The sequence below is a fragment of the Phascolarctos cinereus genome, unplaced genomic scaffold (assembly GCF_003287225.1).
Source record: "Phascolarctos cinereus isolate Bilbo 61053 unplaced genomic scaffold, phaCin_HiC Scaffold_2;HRSCAF=192, whole genome shotgun sequence".
Classification (NCBI taxonomy): domain Eukaryota; kingdom Metazoa; phylum Chordata; class Mammalia; order Diprotodontia; family Phascolarctidae; genus Phascolarctos; species Phascolarctos cinereus.
The window spans coordinates 200186611-200208058 of record NW_027555625.1 but is presented as its reverse complement, the minus strand read 5'-3'; the positions used below and the strand labels follow the sequence as shown (position 1 = coordinate 200208058).

Below are 21448 nucleotides of genomic sequence, written 5' to 3'. Positions count from 1 at the left end.
ATTGTATCAGTGTGTATGAAAATGCTTTGTGAGCTATAATATTGAAGTAATCTTTTCCCTCTTCAGCTTTATTTTATATTAAATTTCCTTCACATATTTTTTTTTGTACTAGTCAAACTGACCTGCTGGTTTCTTCTGATATTTAATACTCCATTTCCCTACTCTGTACTTTTGGATAAGACCCTCCTTCACTCCTACCCTTCTCCCACGATGTCTGTAATGAATACTCTCCTCTCTTCTTTGTAGAATCCCTAAATTTCATTCTTTCCTTCTTTCTTATTTTTTTTTGCTTGAGGCAGGTGTTAATATTATAATCATTTTATGTATCTTAAAAGTTTAAACAATCTTTTTCAAATTTGATTTATTTTAATTTCAGTTTTGAATTTTTTCCCTCCCTTCCCCCCCCCAACCCCCTTAAGAAAGCCAGAAGAAAAACAAACTATTGGAGTAGTTTTTTAAAAAGACCTGTGCCTTGCACATAGTAGATCTGAAGTGTTTATTGAATTGAATTTGTCTCGTCTTTATGAGCTGTTATAGCTAAGTCATCCCCCAGTGATCAATTCTCTGTACCAATGTAAGTTATTTTAAAATATCCTACTTAATACATTTAGATCATTGGGTTAAGCATGTTTGTCTTTAGGTACTATTTACTGAATCTATGGCAGGACTTAAGTCATAAAAATTTCTGGTTCTTGACAGTTCTGTGATTCTACTAGAGAAATAAATGGAACAACATGATTTCAGACTGGAAGGATATCACAAAATCATGAAAAATTCTGGAAGACAAGAACAGTAATGCTTCCTAACTATTTTACTCACTGGTAAAGCTCTCACTGTGTGCCCTGCTATAAAGGCTCTATCTGATGCTCTGCCAGTAACTGCTCTTTGACCTTGAGCAGGTCATGTGACCTCACTGAACCTCAATTTCCCCATGTATAAGTAGGACATTGGTGTGTGAGAAAATGAAAAGTTGTACTGATTTAGGGAAAGCTGGTGGCACAGTGGACAGAATGCAGGGCCTGGAGTCAAGAAACCGAGTTCAAATACAGCCTCAGACACTTACTAACTCTGGGACCCTCATTTAATCGCTGTTTACCTCAATTTCCTCATCCATAAAATGAGAACAATAAGAGCACCTACCTTCCAGTGTGTGATGAGGATTAAATTAGATAATAGTGATAAAGCACTTCACACAGTGCATGGCTCAAAGTAAGCAGAATATAGATATTAGCTATTATTTTATTATTAGGTGACCTCGGAGGTCTATTTCAGCTCAGTCTATTATAGATCCTATGTACAAGCTTATTTATCCTAGCTTTAGTTAGCTAGGTGTTTATACAAATATAAGTTATAGAGAACATAAGTATTGCAATTTTGTTAAAAATATTTACATGTCAGCTTCTGTATGCTATTTAATATATATGAATTACACTGGCCCCATTGCAGATTTTGAAAAGAAATTTTGTTTTAGAGATATATAGAATTGAAGGTACTGTCTCCAGGATTGTGTGTATGGAAATTACTTTCAGAAAGAATTGTTCAGAGAACAATTAATTGTGGATTTAGAATCAGAGGATTTGGTTTTAAATTCTGGCTTTACCACTGATTGACAGTCTGTGAAACCTTGGGCAAGTAACTTCACTTATCTGGCTTCATTTCCCTCTTTTGTGAAGTGAAGGGGTGAACTAGCTGACTTTTGAGGTTCGTTCTACCTATAAATATGTGATACTATGATTGCCTAATTGCCTAAGGTACTAGGTAGCTAGTGTATGGCTTTTAGGTAAAATTAAGCTTCCTGAGATTTTTAGCCACAAAAATTCATACGTAATTAGCCAGCACTCATGTAGGCAAGTAGAATTTAAGCATCTGTGTACTTCTGTGGTTGTATTTGTTAGATTTTATGCTAGCAGGCTTAAATCAGTAAATATAATTGAAACTAAAAGTAATGATCTCATTCAGGTAGCACATATTTCTGATCATGTGGCCCACTATTGAATGAAAAACACATATATGTCCGTGGTCCAAGACATAGCGGAATAGTGGAATGTTGTTGTTGTTTGTCCTTTGTTCTTCAAGAGGACCAATGACATCATGAGGGTGATGACTTGCTAGTGAGTTGGATTTAAGTGAGGCAGAGTTTCTCAAAGTCACCCGCTTAAGTATGTTGGACCTGGAATCAGGAGTTCAATTCAGTTAAAGCTGTGAGACTTTCTAGCTTTGTGACTTTGGCTACTTCTCTGATAAAATGAAGACAGTAATACTTTTATGTACTCATTGCTTCACAAATCCATGGCAAGGACAGTGCCTGTAGTGCTTGTAGCTTAAAGCTATATAAACATATGAGACTATTATAAAGCATGAGTCCTTGTTTATTCTCTTCCCAAAGATTTTTGCTTCAGCCTTGTTAAATGGTAGGTTAAAAGTCATTCTTTTCAATAAACATTCATTAAGCTCTTACTTTGTGCCAGGCATTGTGCTAAGTGCTGAGAATACAAATATAAATAAAATAAAAGTAAAGACAGTGCCTGCCCTCAGAGAGCTTATAAGCTAATAGGAGAAAAAACAAACAAAAAAAGAAGCTACAAAGGTTAGCAAAGAAGGTACCTGATAAATGGGTGTGTTGGAGAGTTTCAGGGAAGTCCAAAATCAGTAAGGTTGGTGGGAAGTGGAGGAAAAAACCTGCTGAGCCCCTGGTCCTTCCCTCCAGTCATAGGGGAAGAGGATACTAATGAGATGAAGACCAGGCAAATTCAGTCTTACAGTATAATGAAATTTCTCAATGATAGTTTCATAGGGAAGGAATATATGTTAGAGAGTTCCAACATAGGTGGTTTACTCATTTAAAAAGCACAAACTTACTGCAATAAGGAAATTTTCAGTTTTTTGATTTGGTGGTTCTGGGGGTAGGGAATAAGTAGCAAGATATGGGGTTTTAAATTTGTAATGAATTTATTGTGAGGGGGGGAAGCAATTGCTACTTCAAGCTTCAGTGTTGAGGGTGTTACATCTAAGAAGAATGTTTAATGAAAGGGGGTGGGAAAGGAGATTGGAGGCTGAGAAGTTTGCATTAGGAAGTCTGAATCTGTTTTCCTCTTTTGTCAATTGAAGATCAAGACTCAGGGAATCAAGTAGGAGCTTAAAGGGCTAGAAACAAGCTGTGGTATCTGAAGAATAGAGTCAAAATCAGGAATTCTAATAATGTTTGGAGACTTGCTGAATATGTTTGTAGTGGAGATTCCTTTTTTGAGGAGTTAAGTTAAATGGCCTTTGTGGTCTCTTCCATTTGGAAAATTATGTGATTCTGTAGTTCTGAATACCAGTCAAATGAGGGAATTGAACTAGACAAAGAGAGATCTCAGTTGTACTCAGTTTGACTATTGGATTTGTGTTTCCCAGTTTTTCCTGAAGCATCTTAAGCCCTGTTGGCCTTGCTTTTTTTTTTTTTTGGTGAGGTGATGGGGGTTAAGTGACTTGCCCAAGGTCACACAGCTAGTAAGTGTTAAGTGTCTGAAGTTGGATTTGAACTCAGGTCCTCCTGACTCCAAGGCCAGAGCTCTACTCACTGCGCCACCTAGCTGCCCCAGTCCTGCTTTTCTCATGGTAACAAAAGAGACCCTGCTGCTTATGTGAAAAAAAAAATGTTCACAGTCTTGAGTTTTTATTTCCATTAGTCAAGAAAATATATAAAGCTTTTGTTACAAGTGACCCATAGGACAGACTACTTTCTTACCTCAGTCTTTGTGAGAATGGTCAATGCCAGTTCTTGGTATTCAAATACTTCTGTGATCTCATCAGTTTGGCTGATGAAGATCATAGTCCATATATCTGTCCGTCCTTTGCTACTATTGTTCTCCCATAAGGTCTTCACAGAGGGTCAGCCCAATGTGCTAGAGACCTTCCTCATTTTCTCTTGATGCAATATGACCAGCCCTTATCTCCCTATCATACATTTCCTTTATGCCATTTTAATGAAGGTGATAAAAATAGCTAGCATCTATATATGACTTTAAAGTTTGCAAAGCACTTTGACAACAACCCTGGGAGGTTGGTGCTATTATTATTCTCATTTTACAGTTGAGGAAACTGAGGCAGACAGAAGTTAACTGACTTTCCCTATATCATATAACCAGTAAGTGCCTTTGGCAGCATTTGAATTCAAATCTTCCTGACTCCAGGCCTATCATTTTCTCCACTGTGTCACCTTGCTGACTATCTTTTACTCTTGTTCTTAAAAGTTCCCTACTGATTGTATGTTTACCTGCTCAGTCTCACTATGTTCCTCCATTGCCTTCTCTGTGATATTCACTTTGTTTCTTTGGAGAATGTTGTATGTCATGTTTTGCTGCCTTGTAATATCACTGGTAGAATGCTGATATTAAAAAGATGTGGTGTTCTGCCTGGGAAGATCTTTGTGTCATTAAAGAAGCTTTCTAGTTTCCTAAAGGCAATCCAGAGGCAGCCAGGTGGCTCATTGGGTAGAGTGCCTGGTCTGGAGTCAGGAAAGACCTGAGTACAAATGTGGCCTGAGACACTTACTAGCTGTGTGACCTAAGCAAGTCAATTAACCTCTGTTTGCCTCAGTTCACTAGGGAAGGAAATGACAAACCACCCCAGTATCCTTTTGAAGAAAACCCCATGGACAGTATTGACATGCTGTGGTCCACAGGGTCATAGAAAGTTGGATGTTATGACTGAAAGGCTGAACAGCAGTAAAGGCAATCCAGCATACTCTGATCCTGTTCCACTCTAGGCCCATCTCATTGTCCATTTGTGCTGCCTATTGTAGATGTGCATGTGTTCTCATCCAGTTACTCTTATCATCTCTTGTTTTTAGTGATGTATTTTCTATTGTCCATTTTCCATTTTGTATTATTAGTTACTTGTTTAAATAATTCAAGGATGAGATATTTCAAATATAAACCATATCTTTTTTGCATTAATTCTCCTAATATTTTGCCAATTCTAAAATTTGCTTCTACGAGTTGGTGGTCTTGTTGTGCAAACTTAAGTGTCAATAATTAATCTTTTCCGACTATTGAAATATAATGTTTCATATTTTTGTGTGTGATGTTATTCAGTGTCAGGAAGCTATGAATTCTTTTCTCGAAGTAATCGTGATTTAAAGGTATGAAACTTCTGAGTAGTTTACAAATAGTTGGCATCTCTCATCCCTTCTTTCTGAACTTTGCATTCTGATTTATTTCTTACCATCTTTACTTTTCCCCACCTTTTCATTGAAGTCACCAGTTATCAAAACGTATGTTGATTTACTTTGGTGTAGGGTGGAGTGTAGATCTTGTCAAGTTCTTCCTAAAACTTTTTCTACTTCTTCATCCTCTTCAACTTTTGTTAGTGTGTGAGTTGAAATTATTCTTGTGGTCATTTTAAAAAAATATTTATCATCAGTACTTCAATATGAGATACCAAAAAGCCTTAACATTTGTTGTTTCTATTTGCTTTTGGATGTACACTAAAACAAACATTCCCTTTGCCTCTTCGAGAGCCCATGAGTGTTCTTTTCCTTTAGTTGTAGCTTCCTTCTTGTTTTTTGTTTATAGCAAGAATGTCATGATTAATAGATTCACTTCCCCCACATTATGTCTATTTGTCTTTGGACGAGGGACTCACGTTTTGAGTTAGTTGTTGTTGTTGAGTCCTGGCAGCCTTAATTCCATATTTTGATTCATCCAGCTTAGCATTTTGCATGATGTACATGTAAGTTAAATAAATAAGGTGACAATATACAGCCCTATTATACTCCTTTTTCAATCTTAAACCAGCCAGTTATTCCATGTTCGATTCTAACTTTTGCCCCTTGGCCTGCATGTATAGGTTCCTCAGGAGACAAGTAAAATGATCTGGTGCTCCCATCTCTTTGAGGACTTGCTACATTTTGTTGTGATCCACAGTCAAAAGCTTTAGTGTAGTCAATGAAGCAAAAGTAGATGTTTTTCTGGAACTCATTTGCTTTCTCCTTAATACAGAGAATGTTGGCAATTTGGTCTCTAGTTCCTCTGCCTTTTTGAAAACCAGCCTCCTCTTCTGATAATTTTTAGGTCACATTTTGCTGAAGTCTTGCTTGAAGAGTCTTAAGCATGGCTTTGCTGGTGCGTGAAATGAGTGCAATTGTTCAGTATTTTGAACATTCCTTGGCATCGCCCTTCTTAAGGGTTGGGACATAAACTGATCTTTCCAATCCAGTGGCCACTCTTGAGTTTTCCAAATTTGCTGGCATATCAAGTGCAGCACTTTAATAGCATTATCTTTTAGCATTTTAAATAGCCCAGCTGCAATTCCATCACCTCCACTAGCCTTATTGTTAGCAGTGCTTCCTAAGGCCTTGGCTTTATTCTCCAAGATGTCTGGCCCTAGTTCAGTAACCACACCATTGTGAGTATTGGTTATGTTGAGCTCTTTCTGGTATAATTCTTTTGTCTATTCTTGCCACTTCTTAATCTCTTCTGCTTCTGTTAAGTCCTACGTCCCATTTGATCCCTACTAATGATCCACTGGAGAAGGAAATGGCAAAACACTCCAGTACCTTTGCCAAGAAAATTCCATGGACAATACTAAAATGATAAAAGAGATGACGTTGGAAGATGAGTCCCTCAGGTTGGAAGGTATCTAGTACACTAGTGGGGAAGAGTTGAGGACAACTACATGTAGTTTCAGTACTAATGAAGTGGCTGGGCTAAATCTGAAGGGGATGCTCAGCTGCAGATGCATCTGGCAATGAAAGAAAATTCCAGTGCTGTAAAAATTAATATTGCATAGAACCTGGAATGTAAATCAGTGAATCAAGGAAAGCTGAATGTGGTTAAACAGGAGATGGAAGATTAAACATTGATATATTGGGTATCAGTGAACTCAAATGGATGTGAATGAGTGAATTTAATTCAGGGGATCTCTATGTATACTAGTGTGGGCAATAATCCCTTAGAATAAATGGAGTAGCCTTCATAGTCAATAAAATGGTGGGGTTCAATCTCAAAAATGACTGAATGATGTCTATTTGATTCCAGAGGAAACCATTCAACATCACAGTAATACAAATTGGCCAAAGTTGATCAACTCTATGAAAACCTACGACAACTTCTAGAAATAACACCACAAAAAGATGTCACATTTATCATAAAGGATAGGAATGCTAATGTAGGAAATCAAAAGATAATTGGAATAAAAGGCAGGTTTGGCTTTGGGATACAAAATGAAGCAGGGCAGAGACTATAGAGTTTCGTCAAGATGACTACTCTTTTTCAACAGCCCAAAAGGTGACTCTACGTATGGACATCGCCAGATGGGCGATATAGAAATCAGATTGATTATGTACTTTGTAACCAAAGGAAAATACTTTCATTTAACTGAAAGGTCAGTTAAAACAAGACATGTAGCTGACTGTGGCTCAGATCATGAGCTTCTTATTGCAAAATTCAGACGTAAATTGAAGAAAGTAGGGGAAACTATCAAACAATATAGGTATAACCTAAATGACTACCTTATGAATATAAGGTGGAAGTGATGAATAGATTTAAGGAATTAGATCTGGTAGTTAGAGTGCCTGAAGAACTATGCACAGAGGTGTGCAGTTTTGTACAGGAGGCAGCAACAAAAATCATTCCAAAGAAAAAGAAGAGGAAGAAAGCAAAATGGCTATCTGATGAAGCTTTACATATAACTGATGAAAGAAAGAAAGTGAAAGGTAAAGGAGAAAGGAAAGATATACCCAACTGGATGCAGAATTCCAGAAGATAGCAAGGAGAGATAAGAAGGTTTTCTTAAATAAGCAACGTAAAGATTTATTATTATTTGTTCTAAGTCACTATTCTGTGAATATGTGTCTTAAGAAATGACACTTAAAACTCTAAATGTTCTATTTGTTCATGTGCCATGTGATAATAATGATTGCTTTAAGGTTTGTAAAGAGCTTTACATAGATTCTCGTGTATGTGCTCTTGGCTTTTCCTCTAGAAGTTAGAGTTTTGATTAACTAGTAACAAAAGACTTTGGTAGTGATGGTAAATAAATATAAGATCATTTTTAGGAGTTATGTTGTGGTCAGAAACTGTGGTCTGCCTCTGTTAAGGAGTAAAGACAGAATATACATTTGGAAATCTAGAAAGAAATATGAAATTAGTAACTGAACTCTTAAGATTTCTATTAAAGAACTTTTTTCACTGTAGCTTGTTGATATGAAATGAAAAGGACTGATTTAAAATGAAATTGTCTTTAGAAGGTATGGATTTATAGATGACTTTTACTACCTTTTTTGTTTTTGCTTTCTAACCACGTTCTTAAATATACTTTAATTTTTTTTAATAGCCACTAACTGAAGCTTTTCTGTGAAGATGGCAAACCTCTTGAGTGATAGTCTGCTGACTTATGTAGAAGAGGAAAATATTCCTGGCCTAAAAGCATTTCTAGAAAAATGCAAGGATGTGGATGAAAGAAATGAGGTAAGTCAAAGACTTATCATAGATTGTTTTTTTAATTGAAAATTTAAATTAGGTATTTTCATTTAAAAATAGTTTATTATTTTTATTTTTCAAGTAACAATTATTTTAAAAATATGTCCTTCTCACTATTCCCCCTCACTCTAGTGACCAAGTGAAAAAACAACAAAAAACTCAAAAAACTGTCCCTCAATATGTAGCTATGTTGTCCAGCAAAACAAATCCCCACATTAGTAATGTCTGAAAATGAATGTCTCTTCCTGCATTTTAAATTCATCACTTCTCTATTAGGAGTGAAATGGTTTGTTTTGTCTTCATTCTTTTGGACTCAAGGTTTACCATTGCTGTGATCGGAATTCGAAAGTCTTTCAGTTTTTTTTTCCTATAATGTCATCGTTGCATAAATTGTTCTTTTGGTTCCTGACTGTTGTTTTCTGCTTCAATTCACAAAAGTGTTCCCAGTTTCCTCTGAAATGGTCCATTTCATCATATTCAATAATATTCTATTACGTTAATATACCACAATTTGTTTAGTCATTTCCCATTAGAAGAACACTACCTTTATTATCAATTTTTGGCTACCGCAGAAAGAGCTGCAATAAATCTTTTTATACAAATAGATACTTCTCTATTTTTATTGATATCTTTTGGGGTATAGTCCTAGTAGTGATGTAGCTGGATCAAAGGGGATGTACATTTTGGTAATTTTCTGGGCATAGTTCCAAATTGCTTTGCAGAGTGGTTAGATCAATTCACAGTTCTGCCAACAGAGTACTAGTATACTTGTTTTCTGACAGCCCTTCCAACATGTCATTTTCTTTTTTGTCATCTTTGCCACTCTGGTGGTTGTTATATGGAATCTCAAAGTTGATTTAATTTACATTTCTACAGTTATTAGTGATTTAGAGCTTTTTTCCCACAGTATTTTTGATAGCTTGGATTTCTTCCTTTAAAAATTGCCCATTCATATCCGTTGATGATTTATCCATTGAGGAAATGGCTTTTGTCTTATAAGTTGTAAATAATTCCTTTTGTTCTTGGATGTGATACCGCTATCAGAAAAATTTGTTAACAGAGATTTTTTCCGGGTACCTGTTTCCCTTCAAAATTTTACTGCATTATATTTGTGCAAACCTTTTTAAATTTTATGTAGTCAAATTTGTCCATTTTATCTTTTGTGATCTCTGTCACTTGTTTGTTTAGGAACTCCTGTCCATAGAGCTGAAAGGTTAATTTCTTCCTTGCTCTTCCAACTTGCTCCTCTGATTATGCGACCATTGATATCTAGATTATGTGTCCATTTGGAGCTAATCATGGTATATGATGTGTGAGTCATTGTTCTAAACTTAATTTGTGCTGTTTGTTGTTGACTACTGTCCAATTTTCCCAGCAGTTATAACTATCCAGAATTAAGTCATTCCATGTGATGCCATGGATAGGGTTCTGGCTCTGGAGTTAGAAAGTCTCACCTTTCTGAGTTCAAATCTGGCCACAGATACTAGCTGTGTTATCCTGGGCAAGTCACTTAACCCTGTTTGCCTCAGTTTTCCCATCTGTAAAATGAGCTGTTCTGTCGAAAAGGCAAACCATTCCAGTATCTTTGCCAAGAAAACCCCAAATGGGGTCATGAAGAGTCAGGCACAATTGAAAAATGACTGAACAACAAAACCTCTGACTCCAAAGCTAGTGCTCTTTCCTTGACATCCTACTACTTAGAGAGGGTTGATTCTGTAGATTGATTCTATAAGTAAACTGGTATCATATGCAAAGAATAGTAATTTTGTTTGTTAGCCTGTTGCTTATTTATTTCCTCATTTCTTTTTCTTCTGTACTGTTATATTTGGCATTCAGCTTAGCATTTAGCTTCAGTGTTCATCAAGAATATTGGTCTGTGAAATTTCTTGTTTTTGGAAATACATTCTTAATTTATTAGAATTTTTGAGTTAAGTTGTACGTTAGTGTTTAGGGTTGGTGTTTTTTATTTCATGAATTGAAATTTGATTCCTAAATAAGGACATAGAGCCACAGAGTCAGAAGAGATCTTTAGGCCCTGCAGCTACTTAGCTGTGTGGCATCAGGCAATTAACTTAATCTTCCTAGATTACCTTAGTCTAGTCTGTAAGACAAGAGTGTTGGGCTCTGGTGATTTTTAAGGGCTCCTAGCTCTGAAATATATTTCTTCGACTCTATAAAATCATATAGTAGTTATATCATCTCTGTTTCCAGACTGATGAACATATACAATATAGACGTCTATTCTCTTCTTGAAAATCTCTGCCAGTTGGAGACTCTAAAGTGTTCCTTTTATGCTTCATTCAAATGGTCAAAGGTTAATTTTGTATGGATATTTATATGGATCTGTGTTCACATTAGTGTGGTGCAGGTCATAGCCCTTTTACAATTTATCATTCTGTTCAATTCTTGTTCATGGTTTTGTGTGTATCCTCCATAGAAATTCACTTAAAAACGTAAGCAAAAGAGGACCACAGAAAACCGAGGAACATTTTATATTTCTTTTTCATTGATAGCCATGGCCAAAGTAAAGTGTACCAATGGTCATTAGGCTTCTTGTGATAACCTTCTCTATATTTAACCAGGCTGATGATTATTGGTCAACAGACACCATTGAAGTTGATAACTGGACCTATACTGAAAGCCTTTCTAGTTTAGTAAAACCTGCCAGAACTCATTTTTTTACTGACATAGCCTCTGAGAACCTGCAGTCACTGCAGCCTCATAAGACAGGATTAGAATAGGACTTTTATACTAATAGGACTGTTAATAATTGAAGCAATATAAAAGGTGCTATCAGGGAGTTCTGTGACTGGAAAAGGAGATGGGCAAGTGGGCAGTCATGTTGCAAAAACAAAGGATAACTGATGTCACTTGCTCCGTTGGTATCTCAATTTAATTCAGTAACTATTAAGCTCCTACTATGTGCTAGATACTCTGCTAAGCACTAAAAATACAAATAAAAAAAGAAAGACAGCCCCCACTCTCAAGAACTCACAATCTAATGGGGGATGACAATGTATAAGAGGAGGCTGGAAAGTTAGGATCATGTTGCAGGGTACTCAGTGTGAGGGCATCTTGTACCACGAAGTTGAACCCACGAAGAACTGCAAGTGAAAAGTGAAGTCAGCTGTAAAATCTAGGTTGTGCCCTCTGTAAAGGAAGGTTTTGGGTTGATTTTAGTGTTCCATCGTCTAGCCATCCATTCAGAGGTCAGAAGAGGCTAAGGGATTTGGGAAAGTATTGAGTATATTTGAGGCTTTGTATCTAATTGCCACATTATTAAGATAAATAGAGGAAGTTAATTGCCTAATTTCAAATTATATTATAAAACAGTAATCATGAAAGGGGCAGCTAGGTGGCCCAGTGGGTAGAATGCTGGACCTGGAGTAAGGAAAACTCATCTTCTTGAGTTCAGAACTGGCCTCAGATGTTTAGTATCTTTGTGACTCTGGCCAATTTACTTAACCCTGTTTGCCTCAGTTTCCTCATCTGTAAAAAAGAAATGGAGAGGAAAATGGCAAACCACTCTAGTATCTTTGCCAGGAAGACCCCAAATGGGGTTACAAAGAGTTGGGTACAACTGAAAACAACTCAACAACAACAACAAATCATGATAATTATTTGGCACATGTTAAAAAAAAAGAATAGACCTGAGAAACAAGGTTAGGCAAGATCCCGAAGCATTTGAACATAGTAACTCAGTGTTAAATGAACTGAAAATATACTTGTTGGGGAAAGACTTTCTTCTTGAGAACTTACAGGAAAACTGGAAAGCAGTTTAGTAGAAATTAAGATTGGGACCATCACCATTTCCTCATGTCTGGAATGCACTCCCTCCTCACATTTGCCTCAGAATTCCTCACTTTCTTCAAAATGCAGCTCAAGCACCACTTTTTACATGACACTTTTCCTTAACACCCCAATTCCTAATGCTCCTCTCTTTAAATACCTTATGTGTCTTTATGTTTTTTGTTGTCTCCTCTAGTGGATGTAAGCTCTTTGATAGCAGAGATGTATTTTTTTAAAATTTTGTCCTCTGTATCTTCAAACTGTTGGTTATATAATAGGAACATAACAGATGATTATTGATTCATTGATTGTCCAGAACCAAATAGTAATCATTACTGGTTTAATGTCAGCTTAGAAGGAATCTGTAATTGGCCCCATGTTTAACAATTTTATTGGTAACTCGGATAAAAGTATAGATGGTTTGCTTATCAGATCTTCAGATGGCACAAAGCTAGGAAAGATAGCTGATATATTAGATCACAGTCAAGATCCAAAAAGGTATCAACTGGATTGAATTTTAGAGTGAATTTTAAGACAAAATTGAATAGGAATATATGTAAAAGTCTTACACTTGTGTTAAAAAAATTAGCGTCATGAGAACAAAATGGGATAGGCATAAGTGTATAGATGTTTGAAAAAGATTGGGAGGTATTAGTGGATTGTAGGCTTAATGTTAGTCAACTGTGTGAGTCTGCAGTACATCATTGGATATGTGTTCTTACTTATGGGTATTCCTTCCAGTGATGTGGATTATATCACATCCATGCTGATTTCTTGACCTATGTGACTGTTGTCCATTTAATCCCACAAGTTCACCATGGTTAAGGGGAGTTGGTGGTATTCAGCATTCTCTTCCTGCAGCTCTTTTGAAATCATGTTAATACCAGTAGAGCAGGCTGTCCATTAGTTATCTCTCTTACTATGTGACCATACTGACTTAAAAATAAGAGTATAAATTGGAGCTAATGAATATTTATCACATGAAGTTTTCTAGTGAGGCATCTTAGAAGAGGACTAATTTTTAAAATCTTTTATTAGAAATCTTTGTTTGATCTTCACTTGAATTCAGTAGACATTTACTGAGTGCCTACAGACTCACTGTGAAACTTGAGATATAACTCTTTTATAGACATTCTTATTTGGAATAGCAAATTGTAAATAGATTTCTTCTTTGGAAGACAGAGGAATTAAATTCTGCTTCACAGCTATTTTCATAGTCAAAATGAATCAGAACAAATAACTTCATTTAGTAAAGAAAAAAAGGTGACATCAGTAGACATTTAAAAAGAGCTTTTTTATTTTGTTGCTGTAAGGTATGTGGTCTGTTCATCATAGAATATAACATAGGATTATGTACAAAATATTGCTTAATGAATATAAATGAATATCATATCTAATCAGTGAATGATTACATCTAATTTGATGAAAAGTAGAATAATAATAGAATTTGCATCTATTTAGATTGTTTGATTATAGTTCCCTCTAAAGTTTAGGGAAATACTGTTAAATATTTTGATTCTTTAACTGCTGAGGTACATTATTTTATTTTCACAGAAATCTAAAGATAATTACATCTGCTATTCTTCACCCTTTAGTACCTCAAGTAAATTACTTAGGCAATTTTATTTTTTCTTTCTGTCCAGTAATATAATATCCAGTGCATGTATGAATGAATTGAAATACAGTAAACTCTTGTTAAGCTAGAATGCTAGTTAATTAGTGCTCTAGCTAATGGATTTTTTTTTCTGGCTGAGTATTTACCAGAAAGCAGAAAACATTTTTTTTTGTTTTAGTTCTTGTTGAAAATCTTCCATAAAATGATTTTATCTATGTTCCTGCTTTAGTAAGAACCACACAGTGAGAAAACTCATGCATTTCACACAGAATTATTATTGTGATCAGATGAGACAATAGGAATACACTTTTGTATATTGTTAAACATAGCATAGATATACTAAGATCAGTTCATAAAGTAATGCAAGTGATTTTTAAAACCTTTATCAGAATTTTATCTAAATGAGTGTTATCCCCTTTAAAATTAGTTTCCTTGAGACCAACCATCCCAGAATATCGATAATGATGAATGATACCTACCTCCTAACAGAGAGGAAATGGACTCAGTTTGTTGGATGAGATATACATTTTTGGATATAACTGTCATGAGAATTTGTTTTGCTGAAGGCTTTTGGGAAATGGAGAGAATAAATAATTGTTAATTGAAAAAATAAAGATTAAAAAAAGAAGAAATAGTTAATTGCCTTGAGAGTTTATATACTCATTCCAAATAATGCTGGCATTGCTTAAAATTACTGTAAGTTCTATGATTCTGTTTTGGAATTTTCTTTGGAGCCTGAAGTGCTTTCTTTGAAATATTAAAAATTATGGCAAATTTTAATCCTTTCAAGAGTGTATTTGATTTTTTGCCAAAAATTACTAGGTGTCAAGTCTAATCAGTAAAGTAGGTGAACAAGCTGGGCAATCTTATTTTGTGTTTATAAAGCAGATGTGACTATAAAATGATAAACCAAAATTCTTGTTTGGGAAACTGGTTCTGAAGATATTTTCAAGGGAGACATTTCCAGAAACACTTAAAAGCATAAGCATACTTGAAATAAGTAGATAGCCTCCCAGAGATACTGCTTTAAAAGACAACAGAATGGAATATATGGTATGTTTGTAAACAAAACCAGTTTTATTCATTTATTACTAGAGTCCTCCTTCCTGATAAAGGACCTTTCAGTGACCCAGGATGATTATTTCTGAAAATCAGTTAATTTTGTTTGGTGTTGTAAACATAGAGGTTTAATATTTTGGGTTTAAGTGTTGTCTTTTTCGTAAGTTATCTTTTAACTTAGTATGTAATTTCAGCCTATTTTTGTTGTCATGTGCTGTTCTTTCTGAGCCTTCTGTGGACAGTATTTGAAGATTCATAGATTTATCAGCTTAAATGAATAGCCATTGCTAGTCCTTACCTTATTTCTGCTGAATTGCTTTCCAATTTTCTTATCAGTTTTTAATCTGAGCATGTTAATACTAATACTATACATTTATGCCCCTCCTTGAAAACAAACAATGAGGAAATAGAGATTTAGAGTGAGAAAGTAGAGACCATTTATTCCTTCCCCCTCATTTTATAGGTGAAGAAACAACCTCAGAAGATCAAATGATTGCCTCAAGTTACACATGCAGCAGAGCTGACATTTGAATAGGGTTCCTTTGACCCTAAATCTTATGTTCTTTATACTATACAACATATAGAATTTGAAAGAAATATAAATTCTTTCAGATAATTTTAGATGACAGAAATAAAGACATAAATAGAAATAATACATCATTTGTCATCATACATAAACTAGCCTAGTGGACAAGTGGGGGCAGGGAGACAGGAACTGAACTCTAAAATACTAAATTCAGCACATCCATGAAAGGAAAGAGTGTACCCAAGATGGTGCTAGGGCTAGGTTTAAAAAAAAAAAATACATTCAAAAGTGAGGGAAGATGGGAAGGGTAGTGCCTTTGCAAGATAAAAAAAGAATAATAAAATACCTTTTAGGGCATAGATGGACTATATTTACCAGGGTTACTTGCAATAACTTGTAGGTATTATTTATCCTTAAAAAGTTATGGAGAATATAAGAACTTCAAGGCTAAGGCTCAGATGTGAAAATATTGACTTATTTTTATAAGAGAAAAGAAAGTGGAATCTTTGTATTATAAGCCAATGATGTTTATTTAAATTCCTGGCAAAATTCTAGAATGTATTATTAAAGAGATGGCTTGTGAGTATTTAGTCTTCTCAGACTAACCTAATTTAATTTAGTTCTTAGATTACTAGGTCAAGGGAATGTTCTACATATTATGTATCTGAAATTTAGCAAAGTATGGAATGGCAGAGATGAAGAGAAGTGGAGTGATAAATTAGTTGATGGTTTTGGAGCAGTTTGAATGATCAGACCCAGAATACTGATTAAAAGGTAATGTGGTATATGATTGTGATGGAATACTACTGGGCTATAAGAAATGATGAGCAAGTAGATTTTAGAAAAGCATGAAAATGCTTGCATGAAATAATGAGTAGTAGAGTGAGCAGAACCAAGAGAATCACAGTAACAGCTATATTGTTTGAAAAAAAAAGTAAATAAGCTGTTCTGAGTATTATAAATATTTAAATCAGCTACAAAGGACCTGTGAAGGAATATGCTATCCACTTCCAAAGAAAGAACTGATAAATACAAGTATGCAGAGGTATGCGTAGTATGGTTTTATGCACGTGTGCATGTACACACACACACACACACACACACACACACACACACACACACACACGTATATCAAATGGTGCCACTTCTCTAGTGTGAGGTGGAGAAAGAGGTAGGTAGGGAGACAGTTTAGAGCTTAAAATGTAACAAAAATTTTTTTTTAAAAAGGTAATGTTGATATCCCTTTTGATCTAGCTATACAAGTGCTAAGCCTATGCCACAGAGAGGATCAAAGGAGGAAAAAAATCCTGTATATACAAAAATATTAATGGCAGCTCTTTTTATGGTGGCAAAAAACTGGAAACTGAAGACATGCCTCTCAGTTGGGTAATAGCTGAACAAATTATGGTTTATTAATATAACGAATTCTGTTGTGCTATGAAAAATGAGGAAATGGATGCTTTTAAAGTAACACGGAAAGACTTGTATGAACTGATGTAGAATGAAGTGAGCAGAACCAGAATAACACTTAATATCAATATTAGTAAAGTGTTGAATTTTAAAGTCTTGCATAAACTAAAGAAGAATGAATTGAGCAGAACTGGGAGACCAGTTTATAAGAACAACACTGTAAAAACAAACAACTTTGAAAGCTTTAAGAACTCTGATTATAACAAGGACCATGATTCCAAAGGATTAATGGCAAAACATGTTATCTCTCACCTGACAGAGAAGTGATGAAATTAGGGTGCAAAATGAGACATTTTTTAGATACAACCATTGAAGGAGTTTTGCTTGACTATACGTATTTGTTACAAGAAGTTCTTTTTCTTTCTTTCTTTTTTTTTCTAGTGGGGCAAGGAATTGGAGGGACAGAAAATGGATTGATGTTAACTAAATTTAATTTGCTTGGACAGAGGTCTTTTGAGTGCCATAGTGGCCTGTCTTTAGCACTCATTTATTCAAAATTTTCGCAAGTAATTTAGATTAAGTCACAGATGATCTACTTATTAAATTTTCAGGGACTTTAAACTTAAAGATAAAACTAGTCTATTGGTTGACAAATGATGGCTAGAATGATGAGCTAAATCTAATAAAATGAAATTAAATGGGGACAAATGTAAAACACTGTAGTTGGGCTCAGAATATCAGCTGCATAAATGCAGGATGGGGGAAGCAAGCTAAGTAAATGTGAAATAGGTCTTGGGTTTAGAGGCAAATTTAGCTTGTTGCAAGGAACTCTAAAAATTAGAGTAATAAAATTTTCAACCACAGTAACTGTGAACGGCCAACTGTCCAAGTCACAGAAGGGTTGCAGTGTGTATTAGTAGAGGGAGTAGTTACATCAAGAAATCAAAGATATTGAAATATTCAGAGTTTCAATAATATTTCTGAATCATAGCATAATGTCTATAGGTAGCTGGAATTTTAATCTTGCCTTCATGAAAATCTTATTTCTGTTTTATTTGACCTGGCATTTTAATAAAAGCTAGGTTTTTTGACAAGTCATGTATTTTTCTCTTATTCCAGTGTGGACAGACTCCATTGATGTTAGCTGCTGAAAATGGCAATCTTGAGATAGTAAAAGAGCTACTTAAGAATGGAGCTAATTGCAATCTGGAAGATGTGGTATGAAATTTATTCATATTCTCTTATTTCTTTGCTTAAAAAACCTTTGATATTTAAATAAGTTTAAAATTTTATTTCCATGTATACAAATTAAATGCCTACTCTAGTGTTTTGTTTATATTTTTCTTTGAATTTATACATGTGTTTTAAAGTGTCTGACAGCTATTTCTGTCCATTGTCTAGAATAAATCATTTTGGGCCTTCTCTTTAGTTTAGTAGATGGTGAATCATTTTCTTAAGCATCATTACACAGTCTTTAAGTTTTAGTTATAGTAAATGATTACTTAAGTTACTGTGCTAGTAGAAATTTAGTGAAATGCCAGAGCAGGTAGTTGTAAAATCATTTCTAAACAATTATTACTGAATACTTTTAGGATGCAGTAGACAAATCTTTATATTGAGAAAAGTTGCATTTCAGGGCTAATCAAACCATTCCAATGTCCACTTCATTTTGTTTGTAGTTTAAATCTTTTTCTCAATATTGAATGAAATTTATTTTTGAAATGGTGAAATGTGTGTGTTTTTTAAGGATAACTGGACAGCCCTTATATCAGCAGCAAAAGAAGGTCATATAGCTGTTGTGAAGGAGCTACTTAAATGCAATGTTAATTTGGAACATAAAGATATGGTGCGTATATTTCCTAACATGTTACTAATTATATGCATTTTAGAGGCGTAGTCTTTTATTTTTAAGTAAATGAAATGATAGTAAAGCATTTTAAACTATGCAATTACCTATAAGATGTAATAACATTTTATCCATTAAACCTATAGGAATATAGACCTTTTTAGAATTTTTAAGTCAGTGTCAGTTTATTTGAGAGCTTAATATTCTGACATCTCTTTCAACATAACTTACTGCCCTTGGAGATTTTTTCTTCATAGGACTGCTTTGCTGCATTTTAAAATATTTGGAAAAATTACTTTGGTTTTCTACAAGTATGAATTTGGGAGGTAGAAAGTATAGTATTTTCACACTGTCCCCATTAAAAAAATTGTCATTGTTGAAGATTATAGCTTTCAATATATTTTTTCGCATTTTTAATAATTTAGTTCAGTTTAGGCATGCCACACAATTTTCAATTTTACAGCATGATTCATAATTCTCATTAGGTGATTTTGACATTTTTAGAAAATGTAGAAATGAACAAAGGAAATTCATATTTGTTGGATTTGAAAGTGTTCAGTTGTTAATTTAATCATTATTAAGCTTAACTTTTTATTGTTATTTTATCTTCCTTTGTGTATTAAACTGTCCCCTGCTAATTGACTATAAAATTGGTCTGATTAAAAATTCCTAGAAATGTACATCTCTAATTTGGTCCAAAACAAATCCTGTAAAAACTTTGTTTAAGCTAAGTTTAATATAAATATTAAGTTAATATTTATATTGCTGCTTCTCAATCATAAAACATATATGAAAGGCATACTATGTTCCAGGCATTGTGCGAGGAGCTGGCAATAGGAAGACAGAAATGAAATAGTTTCTGTTTTCAGGGAGCTTACATTTTATCAGGGAGACAGCATATGCAAAACTGAAAAGAATATGTGATCCTTCCAGGTATTGTAGCTGGGAGTTTCTTGCTGCATATTGGAGAGGTTATGCATGGCCCTGCCCAAACTGAAGCAAAGCTTCACTCTTACTGAAAGTAGGTCCATAGCATTGACTTGTCTGGACAATGGGGACCCCTATTGTGGTGATTGTGGTAGATGGAAAATTCTTTGATCCATGTGGGTAACCCATTAGAGGCACCCTGGTGTAGTTCAAAGAATGTTGGATTTGGGATGAAAGAACCTGGACCTCTGCCTTACCACCTGAGGCTTTGAAGCATTGAAGCATGCCTTTTGTTGTGATGGATTTCTTTTGAGTCTGGTGAAGTGTCTGGACCCCTTCTCAGAATAATATTCTTATATGCATAAAACACTGAGGAAATCAATTATATTGCAATATGGTTATCAAAATATTTTAAAAACAAGGTCTTGACTTTAGGTCAAGAACTTCTGGTATAGTGGAAAGAATGCTAGATTTGGAGTTGAGAGGGCCAATCCTGCCTTTGCCACTGTACTATCCTCCTCAGCACCCTCAGTTACCGCTCCCCTCTGATTGGAAGGCTTCAGGGCAGACCAATAAACTCCTCCCAAACTCCTTTCCCTTATACAGGGCTCAGAACTTACTCTAGCTAACTTTTCATTTTCTTTTTCTTTTTTTTTAGCGAGGCAGTTGAGGTTAAGTGTCTTGCCCAGAGTGACACAGCTAGAAAGTATTATGTGTCTGAGGCAGGATTTGAACTCAGGTCCTTCTGACTCCAGGGCTGGTGCTCTAACCACTGTGCCACCTAGCTGTCCCAAAGTTTCCTTTTTTTTCCTTTTTGGTGAGGCAATTGGGGTTAAGTGACTTGCCTAGGGTTGCACAGCTAGTAAGTATCAAGTGTCTGAGGTTGGATTTAACTCTTCATTTTCTGTGAGCTTCACTGCTTGATTTCAGCTTCATGAACATCATGTCCCCAGCTAGACATTTTGTGGTAGCCACTCAACCCCACTCCTTTTGAATGTTATCTTCCCCATTAGATTGTAGCTCCTTGAAGGCAGAGACTGTCTTTTTCTTATTTGAATCTTGCTTAGCAGAGTGCCTGACACGTAGTAGGAATAATGTTTATTGTTATGACTATGACTACCCATGTGACCTTGGGTGAACCACTTAAACTTTTTAGGCTCCAATTTTCTCAGCTGCAAAATGAAGGGTTTGCAGCTATCAAATAGGTAGCAGTAATTAAAACCAATGAAACCAAGTTCCTTGAAATCAGGGACTGTTATGGTCTTGGTATCCTTAGTGCTTAGCAGAGTGCTTGGCATATTATAAGCCTTTGATAAATGCTTGTTAACTGACTGACTGAAACCCATTGCTGAGGAGATTGTGGAGATAGGTATACTCATTGATTACTGTTAGAATTGCAAACTTTTAACCTTTTGAAAAGGATTTTGTCAGTTTTCAGTGGAAATTTTTAAAAAACCGTATTCTTTGACACAGTAATTCTCTTGTTGAAACTACCCTGAAAGTTTTGGCAGGAACAAGAAGTGGGCCTATGTTTAGAGATTTTCATAAAGGCATTATATAGAATTACAATAAAATTAGGGGAATAGTTAAATAAATTGTGGTATGTTAATATAGTGGAATGCTTAAATGCAACTAAGATAGACAAATATGAGGAATACAAATGAGTCCATGAGCAGTTTCAATTAAGTGATGAGGTCAAAAGCCAGCTGCCCAGAAAGAAGTAGGAGAAATGTGAGGAGCCCATTTTTTCTAGATGTTTGGATGCTAGTTTAAGAATTACTCACATGATGATTTTTTTTAAGATTGAGGAG

At 35.0% G+C, this 21448-nt stretch overlaps 1 protein-coding gene across 1 annotated transcript in view; it reads left to right on the top strand.

The window, feature by feature from the left end:
• KIDINS220 (kinase D interacting substrate 220) overlaps window positions 1-21448 on the top strand; it is a 164330-nt gene that overhangs the window by 3220 nt on the left and 139662 nt on the right. The window contains 3 exon segments of the mRNA XM_078149758.1: window positions 8320-8453; window positions 17984-18082; window positions 18612-18710. Coding sequence (XP_078005884.1) covers window positions 8346-8453; window positions 17984-18082; window positions 18612-18710 — 306 coding nt within the window. The 5' untranslated portion in view covers window positions 8320-8345.